This window comes from Pantherophis guttatus, chromosome 1, assembly GCF_059756535.1.
Source record: "Pantherophis guttatus breed Tessera chromosome 1, ASM5975653v1, whole genome shotgun sequence".
NCBI lineage: Eukaryota > Metazoa > Chordata > Lepidosauria > Squamata > Colubridae > Pantherophis > Pantherophis guttatus.
Window position 1 is genome coordinate 172,320,276 of NC_142063.1, and position 23,153 is coordinate 172,343,428.

At 36.8% G+C, this 23,153-nt stretch overlaps 1 protein-coding gene across 5 annotated transcripts in view; it reads left to right on the top strand.

Moving 5' to 3' along the window:
* ADAM23 (ADAM metallopeptidase domain 23) overlaps nt 1–23,153 on the top strand; it is an 85,545-nt gene that overhangs the window by 14,372 nt on the left and 48,020 nt on the right. For all 5 annotated transcript variants that reach the window (XM_034431639.3, XM_034431616.3, XM_034431626.3 and 2 more), the window contains 7 exons: nt 3,723–3,786; nt 9,933–10,015; nt 13,265–13,328; nt 16,269–16,341; nt 17,410–17,477; nt 19,701–19,766; nt 21,280–21,351. In XM_034431639.3, the coding sequence (XP_034287530.2) occupies nt 3,723–3,786; nt 9,933–10,015; nt 13,265–13,328; nt 16,269–16,341; nt 17,410–17,477; nt 19,701–19,766; nt 21,280–21,351 (490 nt within the window). The remainder of the gene's footprint in view (nt 1–3,722; nt 3,787–9,932; nt 10,016–13,264; nt 13,329–16,268; nt 16,342–17,409; nt 17,478–19,700; nt 19,767–21,279; nt 21,352–23,153) is intronic.

Here is a 23,153-nt window from a genome sequence, read left to right on the forward strand (position 1 = left end):
TGCCAAAGATCCATTATTAATAAATTTATATAGTACTAATGCCTCACTCTGAAATAGGCCTGTTGTGAAAGCTAAATACCTACTGTTTTTTTAATTCTTTAAACATCAATAAAATCAAATAAAATGTGATGATATTTATCAAACAAAATGTGAAATTTAACTGGCAGATAACTGGGAAGTCTTGATCCAGTGATTTTTTTTTACTTGTTTACGAGTCGTTTTTACCAACACAGGGTTGGGGCTAAATCATTTTAAAAGAAGCTTGGCAAGGGCCGAGGAAAGTACTAAAAGTTTATATAAATTATTTAATTACAATTACCCAGGTATCTTGACCCCATACTTAAAGTATTCAGGGCAAATGTAGCCCCAGTGCTGACTTATTGTGCTCAATGGAAGGGTCTTACAAAAGCTTCCTCACTTGAACAAGTTCAGACTTCTTTTTAAGGAAGCATATTTGGAACTGATAAGAACATATCAGCTCCCGTGGTCAGAGCAGAAGCAGGTGTCCATTCCATACATAACCTATCAATAATTAAAGTGTTCACATACTGGCAAAAGATCCATTCAATTGATCCTGATATACTTAGAAAAACTATACTTAGAAAAATATACTTAGAAAAACAGTTAAGTATGGCTCAGCCCAATTCCTGGGTAAGCCAATTTACCAAAGTTATTTCTACCCAGTGTTTACTCTCAACTAACTCAACTAACTAACTTAAGCAAGGCAAATTTTTAAATTTTTCAGTTCTCAGTGTCCAAAGTGACATATAGTTATTGGCAAAAAATAAATATTTAAATTGGTTTTCTAAGAACAAAACTATTTTTCAATTTGAAAAATACCTGTCAGTCAGTTTGATGCAGTTCTTAATTAAGAAGGGCTGTTCTAGAACAAGATCTGAGTTTTTGAATCCCATGGCCAAATTAGATACTTCCAACTCCTGCCATATCATGACTTGAAGATATTGCTCATATTTTATTTGACTGTCAACTGTATGTATGCCCCACTTAGACTAAGATAATTAACATCCCTGCTTGAAAGAACAGCCTACTGGAATCTGAACTGAAGATCATCCTATTTCCTCCTGGGTTCTAATTGTGAGCAGAACTGCTAAATTTATAGTTAAGCAGTTGAGAACCTGTTACATCGAACAGATTGGGGTGTCCTGTAAAGGTGATGTATTTATCTAGAGGTTGATTCTTTGCATTTACCACATATGTAAGAGCCTTGGTGGCGCAGCAGACTAAAGTGTTATTAAGTAGCACCAGCTGCCTGCAATTACTGCAAGTTCAAATCTCACCAGGCTCAAGGTTGACTCAGCCTTCCATCCTTTCGAGGTAGGTAAATTGAGGACCCGGATTGTGGGGGCAATAAGTTGACTTTGTATAAAAAAGAACACCGCTGGGGGGGGGGGGCGCGAAAGCCCTATTAAGCAGGTATATACAAAAGTATGAAAGCTATTGCTTAACGTATTGTAAGCTGCCCTGAGTCCCCGGAGAAGGGCAGCATATAAATCGAACCAATAAACAATAAATGTATTTTATTACTGTATTTTCTTTTATCTATTTACTATAGAATCAGATCAAGTATTTTATTTTTATTTTATCTTCTTAGATATGGTCATAAGACTAATCAATAAACTATTGCTGTAGCCATACTCCATTGCTGCTGGAGTGCTGTAATTGGTGGGGAAGGATAACAAAGTCAATCACTCTGCATTTTTTCCCAATAGGAACTTGTCTTATAGGATTCATTGGGAAAGCATCTGAGGATGACTTCCCTTCTACATAAATTGAAATGCTAAATGCAGCTTAGATTAAATTTGATTTGCTTCTGTTATCTACTCTTATTTCCAAGCCCTGTCTTGAGATGGAAATATTATTTACAAGACAGGATGAACCCCAGATTAATACCTTTGAAAACTCTACAGGGACCTCCTAATATTTAATACAGCTCACCTACACTTTGCACTGGATTTGTGGTCTTTGCAGGGTGAGGGAGAAGCCCAGTTGTATCACTTGATGTTATCCATTTAGTTGCTTAGTATCTGATAATCTGAGTACAGGTTTATCCTCATTAGGCAGTGTAACTCTTTCGAAAACACAGGAAATATATTTTAAGGAATTATACAGCAAGGCTGATGCTATCAGCCATTTACCACTAAACTTGATAAAGAGAGAAGTGGGCTCTATTAACAGCTGTGTTCATGGCTATTATCCAACTTGGGCAAATTCTTAAAGACTGGATTGTTGCAATCATAGTGCCTCTGCATAAGAATTGCACTGAAGAGTATCCTTAAAATTATAGATCAATAAGCTTGTTCAACACCATCAAAAGGTTTATGCCAGGAATAGAATAGAAGCTTTGTGACCAGCTGAAGCAGGAAATGTTCTGGATGGAAGAGCAAACTGATTTCAAAGAAGGTTGATCAGCTATCGCATATACTCTTGCAAAATCTGAAAGAAAAATGTTCAGTCTGTAGCCTCTCTTTATGCAGCATTTATTGATTTATACTTTGACTCCAACTTGCATGATGTTCTTTGGAAGAAATTGAAAACTTCCTCTATAGATAGGAGGCTTTTATATTGCTAGCCTTCCAAGTTGGCAGGGAGGTGCATCTCTACCTTTCTTAATGCTGATGATACTGTGATCATCTGGAGCATACCCATTGGTCTTAGGACAGCATTCCTAGCACTTGCCCAACAATGAGCAAGAGCACTACACTGAATTATTCTAAAACCAAAATTGAGGTATTTGCCAGAAGACCAAAGAGCTATTCCTATACAGTATTAAGGTTCATTGTAATAAGGAAGAGATTTCATGCCTCAAGCAGATGAAAGGCACATGGCAGCTCTGTTGCTCTGAGTGCCCAAAAGAGCTCAGCTCAGAAGTGAAAGGGAGTTGCATTCTAGCAACCCTTGGGTAATTTCAAGCTGAATCTTTGTCCCAGATCACTTATGGACAATGAGTCCAGTCCAAATTCTCCAGTGTGTTGTTTTAGGTGCCTTGTTGTGTTTCTAATGAATCTCTATGCCTTGAATCAGGTGTGATGAAGAGGTATCTAATGGCATGGTCCTGAATATGACTGATTTTGTATTGTATCTCTCATTATATTATTTCCTTATTTTTTATTGTTCTTTGGTCCTTGGCAGTAATAACATTGAAGTTCATGTTGAATTGGGACAATTATGCAAATGTTTAAAAGTATGCTATTTTAAGCTATTTGTCATTTCTAAAATTATTGTTTGTTATGCAAACCATTAAAGAGGTCACTGGTTGTCAGCCTATGTATTGAATTATGGGCTTCAATGTTTTGTGAATTTTCTTGAGCAGTGCAAAAAAGAAATGTACAATATAAATGCTATTTATGTATAAAAATAATTAACTTTGGTTTCAGGTACATTTTTTGTGATGCAGGCACGCCTCTGAGCCAGACATAAAAGCAAGTTTTCTAGGCAATGTTTTTGGGAGTGTTTTGCCTTTGTCTTCTTTCTAAGTCTGAGAGAGAGGGGCTGGTCCAAAATCATCCAGCTGGCTTTGTGCCTAAAGAGGGAGTAGAACTCACAATTTCCATGTATCTAAGCACTTAAACATAATATGCAATATTTAAATCCAGATTTACCTCATCAGGGATAATTACTCTTGGTTATTCTTTATTTGCAATGAATAAAGTCAGCTTTATATAGCAGATTATACTGACACATTTTCCTTTGCTTCTTTGTAGTGACTTATTATCTGCTGATTATGTGGAAATTCATTATGAAGATGACAAACCACAATATTCAAAGGTAGTGTAGTCATTTTTCTTGTGTTTGATAATATTAGCATATCTCATATATTTATTTTTTGTTAAATGTTTCAAAGTGTGAAATGTGCATTTTGTCTACTAATATCTGTGGCATTTGATATGCCATCTCTTTGCTATGATAGGATAGTAGGACAAGTTTAATAAATTTTAATAAGATTAGGCTTTGAAATCACAGCCTGCTTAGTTTAAAATACTGTATTGTTTGTTGTTGTTTAGTTACTAAGTCATTTCTGATTCTTTATGACCCCATGAATGGACCACAACTTGTCAGCTCCCCATGTCCCCCACTGTATCCTGCCATCCCCTTCTCCTTTTGCTTTCAATCTTTCCCGACATCAGGGTCTTTTTCAATTAGTCCTCGCTTCTCATTTTGATCAGCTTCATTCTATCTGGTCGAAATTGAACAGAATCAGGTGTGATACTGGAAGAAGCGCCTCTGCCCTATATCAGTGGGGATGGAAAGATCCACCTTGTTGCAATTGCGGTGCTGATATGCAAACTGTTAAACGTATTGTGCAAGATTGCCATTACAACCCTTGCAGGGTCGAGCTGAGGATTTTGTGCAATTCCTGCACGATAAAGTCGCTCGGATTCGGGAAGGCTTGGACTCCGACTGGGTGAGTCCGGGGGAGGAGACGAGGGTAGGTCTTGAGAATATTATCTGGGAGGAGTTTGATCCTGTGGCTCCCGAGGATGTGGACAGGGTTCTGGGTAGGATTAGTGCCGCCACATGTTTATTGGACCCGTGTCCCTCCTGGTTGGTACTGGCCTCCCGGGAAGTTACACGAGGCTGGCTCCAGGGGATTATAACTGCTTCTCTGAGTGAGGGTGCCTTTCCCGCCGCCTTGAAAGAGGCGGTGGTGAGGCCCCTCCTCAAGAAGCCTTCCCTGGACCCGGCTGAATTAGTTAACTATCGTCCGGTCTCCAACCTTCGTTTTGTGGCGAAGGTTGTTGAGAGTGTGATGGCACGACAACTGCCCAGGCACCTGGATGAAGCTATCTATCTAGACCCGTACCAGTCGGGCTTCAGGCAGGGGCACAGCACAGAAACGGCATTGGTCGCGTTGGTGGATGATCTCTGGAGGGCCCGGGACAGGGGTTGCTCCTCTGTCCTAGTCCTATTAGATCTCTCAGCGGCTTTTGATACCATCGACCATGGTATCATGCTGCAGCGGTTGAAGGGGTTAGGAGTAGGGGGCACCGTTTTGCGGTGGTTCTCTTCCTTCCTCTCCGGCCGCTCGCAGTTCGTGTTGGCAGGGGGGCAGAGGTCGACCTCGAGGCATCTCACATGGGGAGTGCCACAAGGGTCGGTCCTCTCGCCTCTTCTGTTCAACATTTATGTGAAGCCGCTGGGTGAGATCATCCGTGGTTTTGGGGTGAAGTGTCACCTGTACGCTGATGATACTCAGCTGTACATCTCCACCCCAGACCACCCCAACGATGCCCTTGATGTGATGTCTCGCTGCCTGGAGGCTGTGCGGGTCTGGATGGGGAGGAACAGGCTCAGACTCAACCCTTCCAAGACTGAGTGGCTGTGGCTACCGGCGTCCCGATATAGTCAGCAGGTGCCATCGCTGACTATTGGGGGTGAATCTTTGCCCCCCACAGAGAGGGCTCGCAATCTGGGTATCCTCCTGGACGCACGGCTGTCTTTAGAAAAGCATATGACGGCCGTGGCCAAGGGGGCCTTTTATCAGGGTCGCCTGATCCGCCAGTTGCAGCCCTTTCTGGACCGGGACGCCTTGCGCACGGTCACTCATGCCCTTGTCACCTCCCGCCTGGACTATTGTAATGCTCTCTACGTGGGGCTCCCCTTGAAGAGCACTCGGAGGCTCCAGCTGGTCCAGAATGCAGCCGCGTGGGTGGTTATGGGTGCACCTCGTTGTGCCCGTGTGACACCCCTCCTGCGCGAGCTGCACTGGCTCCCAGTGGTCTTCTGGGTGCGATTCAAGGTGTTGGTTACCACCTTTAAAGCGCTCCATGGCACAGGACCCGGATACCTTCGAGACCGTCTTCTGTCACCAATAGCCTCCCACCGACCAGTCCTTTCCCACAGAGAGGGTCTCCTCAGGGTGCCATCAGCCAAGTTATGTCGGCTGGCGACACCCAGGGGGAGGGCCTTCTCTGTGGGAGCCCCAACCCTGTGGAATGAACTGCCCCCGGAAATACGTAAGATCTCCAACCTCCGGGTGTTCCGCTGCGCACTGAAGACCCTGTTGGTCCGCCAGGCAGGGCTGTCAATATAATAATTTTAAATTGGGGTATTTTAATTTTTGGGGTTTTAAATCGGCCAAATCTATTTAATTATTTTAATTTTTAATTATTGTTGTGTCTTGTGTTTTTAAATTGGCTGTACACCGCCCTGAATCCTTCGGGAGAAGGGCGGTATAGAAATAAAATAATAATAATAATAATAATAATAATAATAATAATAATAATTATTATTATTATTATTATTATTATTATTATTATTATTATTATTATTATTATTATTATTATTATTATTATTATTATTATTACGTGCGTTCTCTGGTTCCTTAAAAGATCTGCATGAAGTAGTGCCAGAGGTGATCACCTGAGTTGTGAAACCACTGCCTTATCCCCAAACAAGTTTTACCTATAATTATGTGGATTGCGTATATATGTTTACTTCTTTTTTGTCCTGTTCTCATCATACACTAAATAATAACAATAATAACAATAACAACAACAATAATTGGTGTCCATAGTATTTGAGTTTCAGCTTCAGTATCTGTCCTTCCAAAGAACATTGTTGATTTCTTTTAGGATTGACTGATTTGATCTCCTTCCAGTCCAACTCTTCATCCACCCTGGCATTTCACATGAAATATATTGCTTAACTATTGCTTAATATTTTATATATAAAAAATATTAAGGCATTTAAAAAAACTAATTGTTTTTTTAAAAACAGAAAAACAGAAACTATCCAAAGGATTTCATGTGGAAAACAGGCAAAATGCTGAATATTATTAGTCCCATTCTGTTGCTTTAAATTCAGCTTCAGTTTCATCATTGCCAAACAGCTGCTTATTCTTATTAATGTAAATATTATAAACTATAAACAATGTGTGGGCAAATGCAAATTGTTAAATAAAAGAAAGTTTTAGGGGGTTCAAAAAAGCTATATTATTATAACTATCTCATCAGATATTAAACTGGGATACTTAAAATTAAATTTTACTGTGTTGTAGTAAAATAGTGTCTATATTATATTCACTTGATGTATACATTTATGGAATGAGGCAAATGCTGGTCTTTAATGTTTACTCTTTGGCTTCAGCCTCCATAGAAAAACTGTGTCTGCACAGGACATGTAATTGTTATCTGATACGATAGATATTCAAGAGAATTCTACATTGAAGAAACCTGGATGTTAGATTGTACTGGTGCTGGTGGAAGAGAGGGTAGATAAAATAGTTTTGAATTTTGCTTCATGTAAAATCTTCATTGGTTGTGCTAAACATTAATTGAAGTATAGTTTCAAATATGGATTGTGGCTTATTTGGGAGTGTAATTTCTGGATTGGCTTTCAAAAAACTTCCAGAATAGAAATACGGTTATAGGTTTTTATTGACAACTAAGAAACTCCTGTATTATCAACAGTATTTGAGACACACTTAGGGGCTAAAATCCCACTAGAAATAATAAATAGGACATTTTTTTTTACATATAGCAGTAATTTGACCTAGATTTCTCTAAACATTTTTCCGAGTTAGTCATTTGTAAATAGTGAGGGAAGTCTTGAGATTATATACCACTTTGCTGATATAATTACTAATATTCTCAGGAGAAATAGTGAATTCATTATCCAGGAGATTAAATATAGAACATTTCTTCCATGTTTAGAAAATGAATTTTAATGTTGTTTTATACAGTAAAAAGAGCTGCTATTTTGTATTTTTTATGAATATGCTATATGATGACTTGAAACTGAGGTGAAAAGCCTTAGACTTTTTTAAAAAAAGAATAAAAGTGAGTAAGTGAAGTCCCTCCTTCACAGTCCCCTAATGACCATTTTGGAATACCCATGTTAAGAGTGTGCAATGTACAGATTACACTCAAGATCATGTGGTCTTTCTTTTATTTAAATATTTTGTGCTTAATTCTGATCAAATGCACAAATCAAAGTGCAGAGCAATAATGGATTTGTGAGTTAATTGATTGTTTCTCATCAATTTTCTTGAAATCCAATCAATTCTTTTTTATTTTGTTTTTCATTTCACACAAAAGTTATTTTTTTAAAAAAAAATCATAAAATTATAATTGTACTTGTGCCTGCTTTTTAAAAAAAATCAACTTAAGCATTCAAATTTAGATTTGGTTATGATGACCCTAGGTGAAAATAGATAATTTAGTCTATTAAAAGTTTCACTAACAACTATAAATTGGAAACAGTCTATTTGATGTCCATTGGCACTGGTATATTTGCAGAAAAAGTTTAACACACTTCATAACTGAGCACTAGTTTCATATTTATTTTAAGAATGCTGTTGGGTCATAGATTGGCCATAAAAACAATGATTTGAAATGCAGTACTTTGATGGTGTATCCATTTGCTCAGAAAAAAAGATGTACCATAGGAATAGGTGGTTACCAAGATAGTTCTCTTTGTGTCTAGCTGTAGTAAACTCTCCAGAGGTACCTGGAGCTGGATGGCATATGCATTTAAATAAGACCTGACAATTTCTTTCCTGAAAGCAGGAAAGTTAAAGAAAGAGACAGAGGGACTCTAAAACCAAGCCTTAAGAACAAATATATGCAAAGCCAGGATTGAAAAAACCACAACAGACAATAAATGCTACCTGTCCACTGAAGAAGCACTACTAGTTAGTTGTTGCAAGAAGATTGCACAGACAGACAACAAGCAGTGGCATGACCAAGTAACAGCAATGGGGCACTGGAATATCTGCAAAAAATACCATTTGAATATCTTTGCAAGCAAGAACTTGTGGGATCACAAAATAGACAAAGTAATAGAAAACAAAGAAACTAAAGTTCTCTGGGACTTTAGACTTGAAACAGAGAAGCATCTGCCGCATAACACCCAGACTTTACAATTGTGAATAAGAAACACAAAAAAGTCTGAATAGTGGATGTTGCAGTTGCTGGAGAGAGTAGAATAAAAGAGAAAATAACAAAATATGAAGACCTGAAATAGCAGTAGAATAGTCATGGAAAAAGAAAGCAAAGAGCATCAATGGTAATACATGCCTTGGGTGCAATCCCAAAGCACCTGGAACACTACTTGAACAGCATTGGCATAGACAAAATCACCACCAGTCAATTGCAAAAGGCAGCTTCATTTGGAACATGGAACATGTTATATCCTGCAACGATATCAGATTCTCTGAAAGTACTTGATAGGTCGACAAAAATGCCAGAACATCTGGCTGACTGTATGACCAACAGTATTACTGTTGTATTACTGGGCACCCTTTTTTTTTGAACTATTACTCTCTGGCAGACAGTGCAGGATAACAAAACAAGGACAAATAGGTTGAAAAACAGCTTCTAAGGGCAATAACTATATTGAATTCTATGGTAAAGTGTAATATCGGGTTTTCAATTTCAATTATATAGAATGTAAAGGATGTATGTTTGTGTTTTTATTTTTATAGTTATAATGTACACTGAAGACAGCATTTAATTTCATTGTACCATGTGCAATGACAATAAAGTAAACTAAACTATAATATTACAATATTGTAATAGGGTCATAATTATATTATTCATTAAAATAATGGTAGATAACTGGAAAATTATTTAGGAGCAATTAAAAATCAGTTTAAGAACAAATCTTAAATCTATCTTAACGGTTTGCATTATAATTCTGTGTCTGGTTGATAATAGGTCTGCTCATGTCCAATTGGGTAAGCTTAGCTTTTCTTAGCTTTTTCTTCAAAATTACACTTTTAATTTATTTACTAAACTACTTTTAATTTTTTGCAGTTTAAACTAAAACTGAATTCAAAAAAAATCACACAAACTTTTCACTTATGTTTTATTGTCGTATGCAGACTTAAACTATGAATCCATTATTCTGATATGCATCGGTCCACTTAAAAAGTAATTATAAAAACATAGAATATTTTTGTTCATTTTCAGGGAGGGGAACACTGCTATTATCATGGAAACATCAGAGGCATCCCAAAATCCAAAGCTGCTATTTCTACCTGTAATGGACTTCAGTAAGTATAATTACTAATAAATATCTCATTATATCGCTACTCTGAATCCTTTGTATTAGGCTGTTTTCCATACTCTATGTTTTGGACAGTGTCCCAGCAACTAAAAATATGACTTTTTTCATCCTTTCTTCCCCGTCATGGACACCTGCCCCATTGGCAGAAAGCTTCTTCCCCCATTAGTCATCATTTTTCTTATGACTGCAAGTAACCAGTGACCCAGTGTAATTGGAGAACAGCTAACTATTTGCTAATATGCAAATTTTAGAGAATTTAGGAGAGGGGAAAACCATTGTTGGTATAATTAAAGCATTAAGAGAAAAAGAAGATATTAGAGTGAAAGAAATGCTGATAAAAGGAGAAAATGTGTGGGACTTTTGGAAAGGCTTGTAGAGAGAAGTTGTTGAATGAGACTATAATTTGAAACAGGAAAGTATAAACCAACCCACCGCCAATAAATATGCTTAGTTAGATTTTGGGTGGCGATTGGGCAGCTGTGATATTATTACTATCAATTTTCTCAGCTATGCAGATAATTGGACAGAAATTAAAACATATAGAATGCTCAGTCTAGTGGTTTCCTCATAACAATGAGGTCTGGGAGATATTTAGAGAATATTGGCAGTTTGGAATACAGTGCTCTGTCTATCATTTCTCTCTCTCCTATCTATAATCTATCTATATCTACCTACAGTCTGTCTGTCTGTCTGTCTGTCTATCTATCTATCTATCTATCTATCTATCTATCTATCTATCTATCTATCATTCCAGTTATTCTGTATAAATATTTTCCCGTGTACTCATGTCCACTTAAAACTACCTGACACACTTTCTCAACTCCACCTGCTCCACAGGGTTGTTGCTCAGTGAGTGAGTGCTATGCACCAAAAAGATGGGCATAAGTCTAATAAATTGAAGCTGTGGTGGCTCAGAGGACTAGGATGCTGAGAAGACAATTTAGAGGTTGACAGCTCAGCAGTTCAAAACCTGAGAGTGAGCCACTTGATGGAATGGGCTCCCATCAATTTGTCCCAGCTCCTGCCGACCTAGCAGTTTGAAAGCATGCAAATGCAAGTAGGTAAATAAGTACCACTTCAGTGGAAAATAAAAGGGATATGAAAGGAGTCTCCTTGAGTGTCCTCTGGGAATGGTGATGTCACCAGCTAATCCCTTCAATTCGGAAATGTCTTGGTCGATGCTTCCTACCCAATGTTAGAAGAAATTTAGCAATGGAAAGAGTTACATTGGCCTCCTTATCTGCTAGTAAATATTACATAATAAAATTCTTCAATCTATCCCAGAAATGAAGAACTATTAGGAGCTCTTTGCTTATATTTCAATAGAAAATTACAGTATAAAGGTATATCAATTTGTGTTTCAATGTTACCCTCTTTACATGGACAGAGCCTTCTGCATACTGTATGAAATTTCCCCTCCAGCTCTGCTGATAGTATAATACAATATAATAATGTAAATGCACACCAGAATGTACTGTTTGTAAGTTGGTCTAGGTACAATGCTGCTTTGAAGTATGTATTGCTATGGCCCAATTATATCCTAGGTGAGAGTTTCCTATATTCTGTTTCTAATGCTATAAGGTAAAGGTAAAGATTCCCTTCGCACATATGTGGTAGTCGTTCCCGTCTCATCTCAGTTTCAAAGCTGAAGAGCCAGTGCTGTCCGAAGACCTCTCTGTGGTCATGTGGCCGGCATGACTAATTGCCAAAGGCCAATGGAACGCTATTACCTTCCCATCAAAGGTGTTCCCTATTTTTCTACTTGCATTTTTTATGTGCTTTAGAACTGCTAGGTTGGCAGAAGCTGGGACAAGTAATGGGAGCTCACCCTGTTACACAGAACTAGGGTTTTGAACTGCTGAACTGCCGACCTTTCGATCAACAAGCTCAGCATCTTAGCCACTGAGCCACCGCGTCCCCTTCTAATGCTATAGCAAGGATTTTTTGCTTAAGAATCCATTGTCTGATCTTGTCAGGGCATGAATATCTCCTTTGAAAATCTCAAAATAAACCTTTAACCAATTTGCTTATTTCCATCATTTCATGTTTTCTGATTGGACATTTTAGATATTTGTTTTTTCCCCCAAGGCAACTCATAGTAAATAAAAAACTTCTAAGCAGTCTCTGCTGTCAAAATTTTTGTTAAAAAAAAAAAAGACACGACATAGAAAAGGTGATTAGAGCTAAAAGTAAGAGAGAACTAGAACCGAATGGAAAGTAATGGATATAATTTCAGTCCAAGCCAAGCTGCTCTTCCTTTAGTATTATTTATTCTTATTTCAGCAGCAATTGATATCTCTTCTTTCTTCATTGATGGATGGTTGATTAGTCCAGTAGTGGGTTTCAAATCCCGGCACTACCGGTTCGCTATTGGTAGCGCGCAGGTGCACATGCTTACTTTGCGAGCGTGCGTCACTTCTGTGCATGTGCAGAGCATTTTTGATGATGACTGGGTGAGTGGACGGAGCCTCCCACTGCCGCTGCTACCGATTCTCCCAAACCGGGGCGAACCAGGAGCAACCCACCACTGGATTTGTCCCTATCTATCTACCAAAGGCCCAGTCCTCCTGCCCCTAGTTCCTGAGTCCCTCAGCAAGTGTCAGGAGGAACTGATGTGTAGGAAATAGGAAAACAAATTCCCTTTGGACTACTTTTTTGGCCAGATTAATTTACTTCATATCCTGTTGCTCTTTTTCTGAAGACAAGAACTGCAATATTCATTCATCACCAGTCAGTAGTTGTTGCCTTTGTAATAAGTAGAACATAAAGGATTTCATAGATTTCACACAGCAAGCAGGTTGATTCTACTTACAAATTTAGATTTATAGATAGATCATGTCATAATTTCAAGTTAGCACACAAACAAGTAAAATTGTAAATAGGCTATTGACATATTGAATTCCTCTCTCATTATAAATCTAGGACTACATGTGGATTTGATTAAAAATGGTGCTTTGGAGCAAACAAGGGTTGGACCCTGGGTTCAATTCACTCCCCCCCCCCCCAATCATTCCCTGTGGTTTTTTGGAACTATTTGAACTATTCATGAGTCTCTCATGTATACTTTCAAAGATGCTTTATCCTTCCTAATAGCAGCATAAACCATTTGTCATAATGTTTGTATTTTGTGTGGAATACATTAATATATAACCTGGAAATGTGTGGGAGTTCCTACAAATATATACTCCCGTTTACCTAATATTGAAGTATTTAAAATGTGTTTCTCATATTCTAGTGGCATGTTTGAAGACAATACTTATGTCTACCTGATAGAACCTTTGGAGTTAACTCACAGCACGGTATGTTAATACTGACCCATCTAGATCTTGCTTTGATTTGTTGTAAAGGATGCAAATCCTAACCAATATAAATTAAATAAGGCATTATTATTTAATCTGTAATATCATCTATAACACTGAATTTGAATGAATATTTTATTAGTTTTTTCTACCCTGTGTTTGATATATTTTGTAATTTTTTTAGAAACATAACTGTAGCTGAATATGTTATTTAAATGAGGTTAACCTGAATGTTAAACACACTCACACCACTCCTATAATCCTATAATAATGACATAATATTCAGGTAAACTAAGTGCCATGTAAAGCATTTGGGTTGTAGACATGAAATCTAAGGACAAACCAGCAAAGCTACATAAATTTTATTATATTTATTTTATCAATTATTATGGCCACCCAACTCTGGGTAGCTAACATTTTGAAAAGAAAAAGGAAAAAACAAGAATAAAAGCAAAAAAAAAAGAGTAGAACTGAGGCCAAAATAGAGCCATATTCACATTCATAAACCATTGCAAGGCAGGCTGATCCAATGCACAACCTTTGGGAAGAGCCAGATTTTCAAAAAGCCAAGGCCAGACCATCTACATCTTGGGAGGAGTGTTATACTGTTCCAAAGGGCAGGCAGAGTGAGAGAGAAGGCACGCCTCCTTGGTTTCTCCAGATGACGTTGGGGGACCTGAAGCATGCCCACTCTTTCAGGGACAGAAAGAAGAAAAACAGTTCACAAATATAGCCATAACAAGGGAATGGATTTCATAAGCTGATATATTTAACTAGTTTATTTGTGTATAAAATATTTATGTTTTATGGTTCAGTTGAATATAGCATTTCTGTGAGGGGTTTTTTGGGTTTTAATGGGCCACGTAACCTCTTTTCATGCTTGGCCTTGGGATAGAATCCTGACTAGGATTTGAAAATTCAGCCCATTGTTACATAAGCATGTAGACTTTCATAAAGTCCCCAAACCAGTTTTTTTTTAATCTTCAGAGCCTCCAGGAATGTTTCCATTGTTTTCAGAAAATAATAGTAAAATGAAATGGAATATGAAATGAAAATGGCTTCTTTTAGGCTTAGACATTAAAAATAAAATTGAGCTGGTTCGATTAATTGTCTGTTTTGGTTTGATGTTCACCAAATAATTAATATATTAATTATTAATCATTCACTCTAAAGTGAAGAGGCTGTTCATTGGCAATTTTGATGGGACTCTTTCTGGAGACGCATCTAGGTGTTTCTTTTTCTCCATCTGGGAAACTAATTTCCTAGTTTTTGCTTGAGATAATTTAGAAAAATTGCAGAACTGTTGGGCTTTTCCACCACAGTAAATAATCTTGACCTCCTCCTCCTAGACTTCTTTCTAGAGATGTGTTCTAGTTCCAAAAATAACAGCAGATGCTAAAAATAACACTGCTTTTAAGAGCATCAAGGTAAGCTTTCATTATGATTTTCTTTAGTTATATAGAATATAGAAGTCTTTTCACTAATGGAGGTTTTTCCCATGAGGGAAGCAGGTTTTTTTCTCTCTCATCAGTTGTTATGCCATGTTGGTAGACTATGGATTATTACAGGATGCTATGCTCATCTTTCTAGGAGACAGAAGAATAAAGACATAAAGAAGACTGCAGCAAAAACTTCCTATTAAAAGAGTGTTTAATACATTTGATGGCAAAGTACATTGATAAGGGGTTAGGGCATTATCATTGTATATCTAAATATATGTGATTAGAACAACTGTAGGAAAGATGTACAACCTTTCTTTATACAATTCCAAAGGTTCTCAGATGTTTTCCTTCAACAGCCAATTATAGCTTTTTGTTTGTTACTGAGTGCTAATAGATTGTTAGAGATAAGGGGTGTTTCATTATTTGAACTAGGTAACATCATCAGTGCACTGATGATGTTATGTAGTTCAGGTAATGAAATGTCTTTAAGAAAACAACCAAGCTAGGATCCCTCATTTCAACCCTGAGCTACAAATATTCTCATTTATTGATTGTTAGAGAATTAAATATGGAAAACTAAGTTTAAGGCATGGAATTATAATTTTAAGTTCCAATTGGAATTGACTTAGATTCCACTTTATATATTTGTAAAATAGCACCAGGAGAAGCATTAGAAGACTGAGGACCCCTCCAAAAACAACAAACAAAAGCTCAAACAAAAATATGGTTAGGGTCCACCCAAATAATAGCTAACTAGTAGGAGAGGAGTTCAGTCCAGTTGCATACTTGGTGAACATCCAAAGAGAAATATTCCACAGTTCAAATTGTGTCATTCAAAAATACCATTTCAGGTTTCTACATACACATGCTAAATTCTCTAGCGGTCTGTATTATATACATAAAGATTTATTTATTTATTATTTATTATTAGTTCAATTTATATGCTGCCCTTCTCCGAAGACTCAGGGCAGCTTACAATGCACTTATAGCAATAGCCTTCATTCTTTTATATATACCTGCTTATTAGGGCTTTTGCAACCCCCCTCAAGCGGTGTTCTTTTTTATACAAAGTCAGCTTATTGCCCCCACAATCTGGGTCCTCATTTTATCTACTTCGGAAGGATGGAAGGCTGAGTCAACCTTGAGCCTGGTGAGATTTGAACTCACACTAATTGCAGGCAGCTGGCTGCTAAGTGCTACATAACAGCACTTAGTCCGCTGCACCACCAAGGCTCTTCTAATTTAATATTTAAGATATTACATTGAACACACACACACACACTTACTCACCCCTCACCCATTATGGATAAGCCAAGAATTTTAGGTTTCAAAATACAAGCCCGAAACAGTTCAGCTTATCCATTATATGTTATCTATCTGTCTGTCTCTGTCTACCATCCATCTATTTACCTGTCTGTCTATCCATCTAGATGACAATATCATGCTTGAATTTATGTCACCAATACAATATTCTATTTGTTTTCTTTTTCTTCTTCAGAGCAGTGCAGGTAGACCACATGTCATTCGGAGAACATTTGGATCAAATGCCTTCAGTCAGTTGGAAGATCTTGGTACGATGTAACTGTACTTTAATAAGATTTGTTACTATAACTATATAGACTCCATAAATCTTTAAATAATTTAAATGGCACTTCTACCAGAGGAATTATTAGTATAGTTAACAGAAATTTATATAGTAGTATGTCGTGATATAACAGAAAATACTCAGTTTCCATGTGGAATTAGATAATCAGTGTAATTACTGTTGCTAACAGCCACTTTTCTAGATACACAGTTCTTTGTGACAAGCTTATAGTTAGACTAATATAATTATTAGAAAGCTCTTTACTCCACCATATCATTGAAATTGTGTGGCCAATTTATACGATGATGTGATATTGAAGATTAACTCTCTGAGTGAGTTGTCCTCTATACAATGAAATAAAATGAGCAAACTCCACATATATCAAACTGAGACTTAAAAATTCATAATTAAGACTGACACCATTTTTTTCTGTAAGAACACTATAAACAGCACATTTTCCAAATAATAACATATCTATTAGGGTACAGTATATATAAAACTGGCCTTATATTTTCCTTTGATAATGCCAGCTGCTCAATTGCTCCCAAATTGCAACTGTAATTTGTATACAACTTTCACAGTAATCCCTATGTTTACAATGAAATTCTTTTTACAAGAAAGGAAATAGTTAATTTATCAACCCATAATCATCATATTACATGTTGCTGGTGACTGCTTTCACTGGAATATGCAGGATGTTTGAAATGAGAAGCATTTTAAATTTGTTTTTTTCTAGAAGGCTGATTATATGCAGAACAAATACTATCAGAAGTAATCAGAGATAGGATTGACACTGTGAACAGTTTGAATAATAGTTTATCATCTCATCATTATCAACTCAGTCATTTGGAGACGAACTTTCATTTCGGTGAATACAGTTGAGGACTGAATGCTAAACTGGGTTTAAAGTAACTTGAACATGTTGGCTAAAATTAGCAGATCTAAAACAAAGGAAAGTTTTACCAATATAAGGGGAAAGGGCCAATATGTTTCATTAGATAAAGGTACAGATGCTATGTGATAAAATAGAAAATTCTTTGCTATCAATCTCTAGATACCGATTCCACATCTGATTGGTCCTTCCTGTCTGAGTTGCAGTGGCTAAGAAGAAGAAGAAGGGCTGTGAGTGTTACGACATCAGTAATACTGCATCAGATCAAAAGATCTCTTTGCTTTTAAAAGACATGGGAAAACATGTGAAATGTAGTACTGTATTAGACCTCAGCTTTCATGCTGAAGTGATTTGTACTGCAGGAGATCATTTATTTCACCTCACATTTTTTTTCATTTCAAACAGCAAATTGGTGAAACTGACATAAATATAAATCATTGAACAAACAGCAGGTACATAGGTAGGTAGGTAGTAGGTAAGTAGATAAAATTACTCAGTTACTCAACTGAGTAAAAAAGAGATCCTCTTATTGTTTATAGCAGTATTTAATTATATACACTTTAATAGGGGCAAAGGAAATCTATAGGAAAGATGGAAGGTGGGAAGTACCGTACCATGAATTATGTTGGAGAATGTCGACTGCTACAAGAAATAATTACATGTTTATGAAAACTGTTTTTAAAGATTAAATAGTATTAATTTTATTAATAGAAATATAAATTTTATATGTAGTCATCTACAATTAATTATTTTTCAAGACTGGGGATCTTGATCCCCAATTTGTGATTGAAATAGTTGAGCTAAGTAATAAAATGCTGCTGTTTGTGTGACATGGATTTAAATATCAACAAAAAATAAACCTTTTTGAAGAAAAATAATATTTAGAAACAATGATCTATTAACTGAAAATCAAATCTGAAAACACTGTCATTCAAAGAATGAATGGTTTGAATTCTTATGAATGCAAATAAATTGTTATGCACAGTCCATTTCTGCAACTGGTGAGAAGTTCAAGAGAATTTGGCTTTCTTTCCATCAGTAAGAGTGCCTATGTAGCATTTTGTGATATTCAGTTTATTTGCAAATATAAAGATACCTGTACTTCTGGTCAGAGATTCCAAAATCTATATGTGATTTTGAAAAAGAGACCCAGTATCACAAAGTACAATGGCAAAGAAAGAAAAGAAAAAGAAAGAAAGAAAGAAAGAAAGAAAGAAAGAGAGAAAGAAAGAAAGAAAGAAAGAAAGAAAGAAAGAAAGAAAGAAAGAAAGAAAGAAAGAAAGAAAGATAGTTAATTAGTTTACAACTTGATCATATTCCCAACCCTCCTGGGAAGGCTACAGCCAATAAATTGCATATATTTTGTTAACTTTTGTGCAATATGGACTCTGAATGGCTCAGAGTGGAACAAATCAGAATTTAACACAAACTCAAACACTGTGATATTGGACAGTTATAAACATACAAACAACAAAGAAATGGAAAATCGTCATATCAAACCTGAAAAGATGTTATTTACGTATTTATTTATTAATATTTATTAATCATATATCTCATCTTTATTTGACTAGAACTCAAGAGTCATATACACTGAATTCCCAGGTTGTTTCTGATTAGATTCAATTATGTTTTGTTTCAGGAAATTAACTGCATCATATGCTTTGATATCACACCCTGTGACAATGTAAAACTTCACTTAAAAGTGAATTGATTAACTATTAGCAGAAAAAGATTCACACAACACTAAAGATGCAAAACTATATCAGATTCTGTATGGTACAACAATATGGGATAGCTGTGCTTGTCCCAGTCTTTGTCATGTGCTCATTGTGTAAGTTGTACATTATATAAGTTGACCCTTCTTGAACATACATGTGCAGTAATGACAAAACATATGAAGTTTCACTGAGTCAGACCACTGAGTCTATTTAGTCAGTATTCAGAGAATTCTTCATCCTTCATAGGTATTCATTACCTGCCCCCGTAGAGGAAGTAGCTTTCATATGGGTGGCGGGGAGAGGTTATACTTTTTTCTAAAGTTGAAAACCCTTGCTGGGGTATCTGATAGCAATTCGGTTTTTGAAAGTATCTTTGTCATGCTCATTGGCCTTAATGAAATTCCCACCCGACAACATGGCAGGACTGATTTTAACCTATCATCTGAAGCAGTGGCAAAACCTTTTAAAAATATAATTTTTATAATTAAAACGAGAAGTTGTAAAAAACAAAAAAACCCCAAAAATTGACTTTTGTATCCCCAAAGAATTTTCCCCCTCTTTTCATTTTGAAAAAGACTGAAAAAAGATTGAGTTAGATATCCCCCAGTTAAATTAATGCAATATAATTTGTTCTTAGGCTTTGGTAAAACAGACTTAAGAACACAGTGCGAGTTATCACGACAAACAGTATAGCAACCTATTCTTTTTTAAATCTATTCTTTTTATAATTTACAGGCAGTGCGTGGCATCTTTGAAGAAATGAAATACTTGGAGCTCATGATTGTTAATGACTATAAAATGGTAAGTTGATTCTATTAGTTATTTCTATTCTTTTTCATAAAAGTTCATTGTGAAAAATGCATACACACTTAATGGTTGAATAAAGAATTAAGGAATGTGCAACAGGAAATTCTTGAAATAAGACTACATTATGGGTATCATAACAGCCAGGCTTGTATTATTTGATGCCTCCATATCCAATGCTATTTCCAGAAGCGCATCTAGGAAAGACCACAAAGTTGATTCATTTTGGTCCATTTATTTGTCTTTATCAAGGCTTGGTTCAACATTACATCTGTCATGCAATTAAAATTATGTGAGGGGGCTAGAAGGACCACAGTCATATTCTCTGCCTGCTCTATCCTATCCTACATGACTTGTCTCCATATCTATGAGGGTTTCAGGAGTTCAAAATAATTATACTCTTCATGCAAAGGCCAGCCCTACCGTTAATCAGGGTGATACCTCATGTGAAACCAATGCATATAGCAGAGATTCCCTGTCTTAATAGCTACTTCTCAAATGTCTAAAACTGCTGGTATTAAAGCAGTACTGAGTTGAGGTAATCTAAGTTGACACTGAGATATAAATCAGGAAGTGCCTGATTATTTTGTTTGCCAATTATTGTAGGCAAGAAACCTCATTTTCAGCCTCAGATTTCCATCTGCAATATGGTAATAATAGTACTGATAAAAAAATTCTGTCAGGATTGCTCCAGTGTCTTTCTATGAGGTCAGAAATTTAATGATATTTGTACATGATGTTGGAAATTCATCATGTTTATTTATAATCTGAGAGTACAATGTTTGGAGAGATCTGTTCTGGATTTTTTTTAACCCTTTTGTCCAAAGATTAATAAAATATATTTCCAGATGGGGAACTATTTTTTTCATTTGTTGTGTCCCAGTGATTTTGCATGGATTGTTTAGATCAGGGGTGTCAAACTTCTGGGCTGCCGGATGCATGACACGCTGACCACGCTACCCAGGTTTTAGCAAAGGAGAAAAAGTTGTGATATGTCACGTGACGACAACATGTTGTCATGAGTTTGACACTCCTAGTTTAGATAGTCAAGGAGTCAAGACTGACCCAAAGGCACTATATATATAAATAAGCTGATAATAAGTAATTAATGTTAACAGGCTTCATTTATAAGAAGAGTTTATTTATTTTTGTGAATAAAACTTTAATAGTAAACTTTCTGCAAGATAGCAGATATTTAGTTTTCTTTCTATTATTGCAAATTTAAGACAACTAAGTACAGTCTTCTTCACAGAACATTTTGTACTTGAAATAAAAGATGCATTGAGTTATGTGCCACAGAAGGCTTGCAATCAATAATTTTAATTATAAGGGGATGTTATTGTAAATTCATGTTTTATGCTATTGTTTATGCAATTGACCTTTATCAATACAATGCAAAAATGTTCAAAGAGAAATATTACTGGGGTTGTTTCTTTTTTTGGCTTTGCCAGGAAGCAATGAAGTATAATCAATGTTTCGATTGGATTATGACTTAACATTTTTCTTCTAGTTCAAAAAACATCGGTCATCCCATAGTAATACGAATAACTTTGCGAAATCGGTGGTAAATCTCGTGGATGCTGTAAGTATTGCCATAGTCAATAAAATTAATAATACTGTATTCAATTCAATAGGGAATGATAAACTGAAAAGGCAACCATTTGTCCCATAATTCTTTTTATAATAACAAAAACTGATTTACATCAATTGCAGACTTGTGGGTCTAAATCCCAATTTCTATATTAGCCAAAGTTTGTAGAACTACAAAAAAATCTTTGAAAAGAATCCTTACTGTAGTGTAGCAAGGGGGGCAAATGGCATTGCCTAAGTCATGATGTCACCATGTAGTGGATATAAATTGCACAATTTGTATCATTTGTGTGATGTCTTGACGCATATGATGTAATCACAGCTTCAATGAGATGTCCACACATATGTACTAAAAAGAAACGAACCCTTGATCCTAGAAAGAAACATTCACTGTCCTCTGAGAATGCAGAGAAAAGAAATCCATGATTTCTTTTATTATTTTAAAATTATTTTCTTTGAGTTTTACAGAAGGTATTCTTTCCTTTGGGAGGTTATAGAATCACAGTTTCCTGTTTGTTTTGTTTGTTTTGTTTTATTAAATTTGTATACCGCCCTACTCCCGAAGGACTCAGTGCGGTGAACAGGCACAGAATAAAATACAGAAATACATAAGTTAGAAACAATTTAAAACCAAATTAAATAATTTAGCCCAAGACAATTAAAATCCCAATAATTTAAAACAAATTAAAATTTCAGTTTAAAAATTTAAAAGAAAGGGGAGAAAAAATTAGGCCAGGCCGGCTTGCTGGAATAGGAGGGTTTTAAGAGCACGGCAGAAAGTGCGCAGATCCGGGATCCTCCATATCTCTGGGGGGAGCTTGTTCCAGATAGTGGGTGCCCCCACAGAGAAGGCCCTTCTCCTGGGGGCCGCCAGTCGACACTGCTTGGCTGATGGCACCCGGAGGAGCCCCTCTCTATGAGAGCATACCGGCCGGTGGGAGGCTGTTTGTGGTAGTAGGTGGTCCCGTAAATAACCAGGTCCTAAGCCATGGAGTGCTCTAAAGGTGGTAACCAAAACCTTGAAGCACACCCAGAAGACCACCGGGAGCCAGTGCAGCTCGCGCAGGAGAGGTGTCACACGGGAGCGCCATGTTGCTCCCATAACCACCCACGCGGCCACACTCTGCGCCAGTTGGAGCCTCCGGGTGCTCCTCAAGGGGAGCCCCATGTAGAGAGCATTACAATAGTCCAGGCGGGAGGTGACGAGGGCATGAGTGACTGTGTGTAGGGAGTCCCGATCCAGAAAGGGACGCAACTGGAGAATCAGGCGAACCTGATGAAAAATCCTCCCAGTCACGGCCGTCAAGTGCTCTTCTAAAGACAGCCGTGAATCCAGGAGGACGCCCAAGTTACGAGCCCACTCCGTGGGGGGCCAGCGATTCGCCCCCTGTAATGCTATCCTGTGTAGCACCTTGCACTTGAAAGCTGCCAGTGCTGAAAATGAATAAATAAATCTTTAAAAAGGAAAAGACAGAATGCCAAGAATAGACCCTATCAATGAACTCTTTGAAAAACTGCCTTACAGTGCAGGCAGCTATAGATGCCACTTCCACACAAGCTTTCTTTAGAGCTTGATAAATGCAGTGTATTGAATAAGCCGTCTCACAATGCTAGATATTTTTCTTCCAGTGTAACAAACACTTCAGTTTTTTGTGCAGATAAAGACTATCTAGATAAAAAAAATAGAATTATTTTGTGAACATCCATGGTGCCCATTCTAGTCCTGTTATGAAATGAGCCTGACAGAATGAAGATAGGAACAATTCTTTGAAAAAAAACGAAACCAAGGGTTAT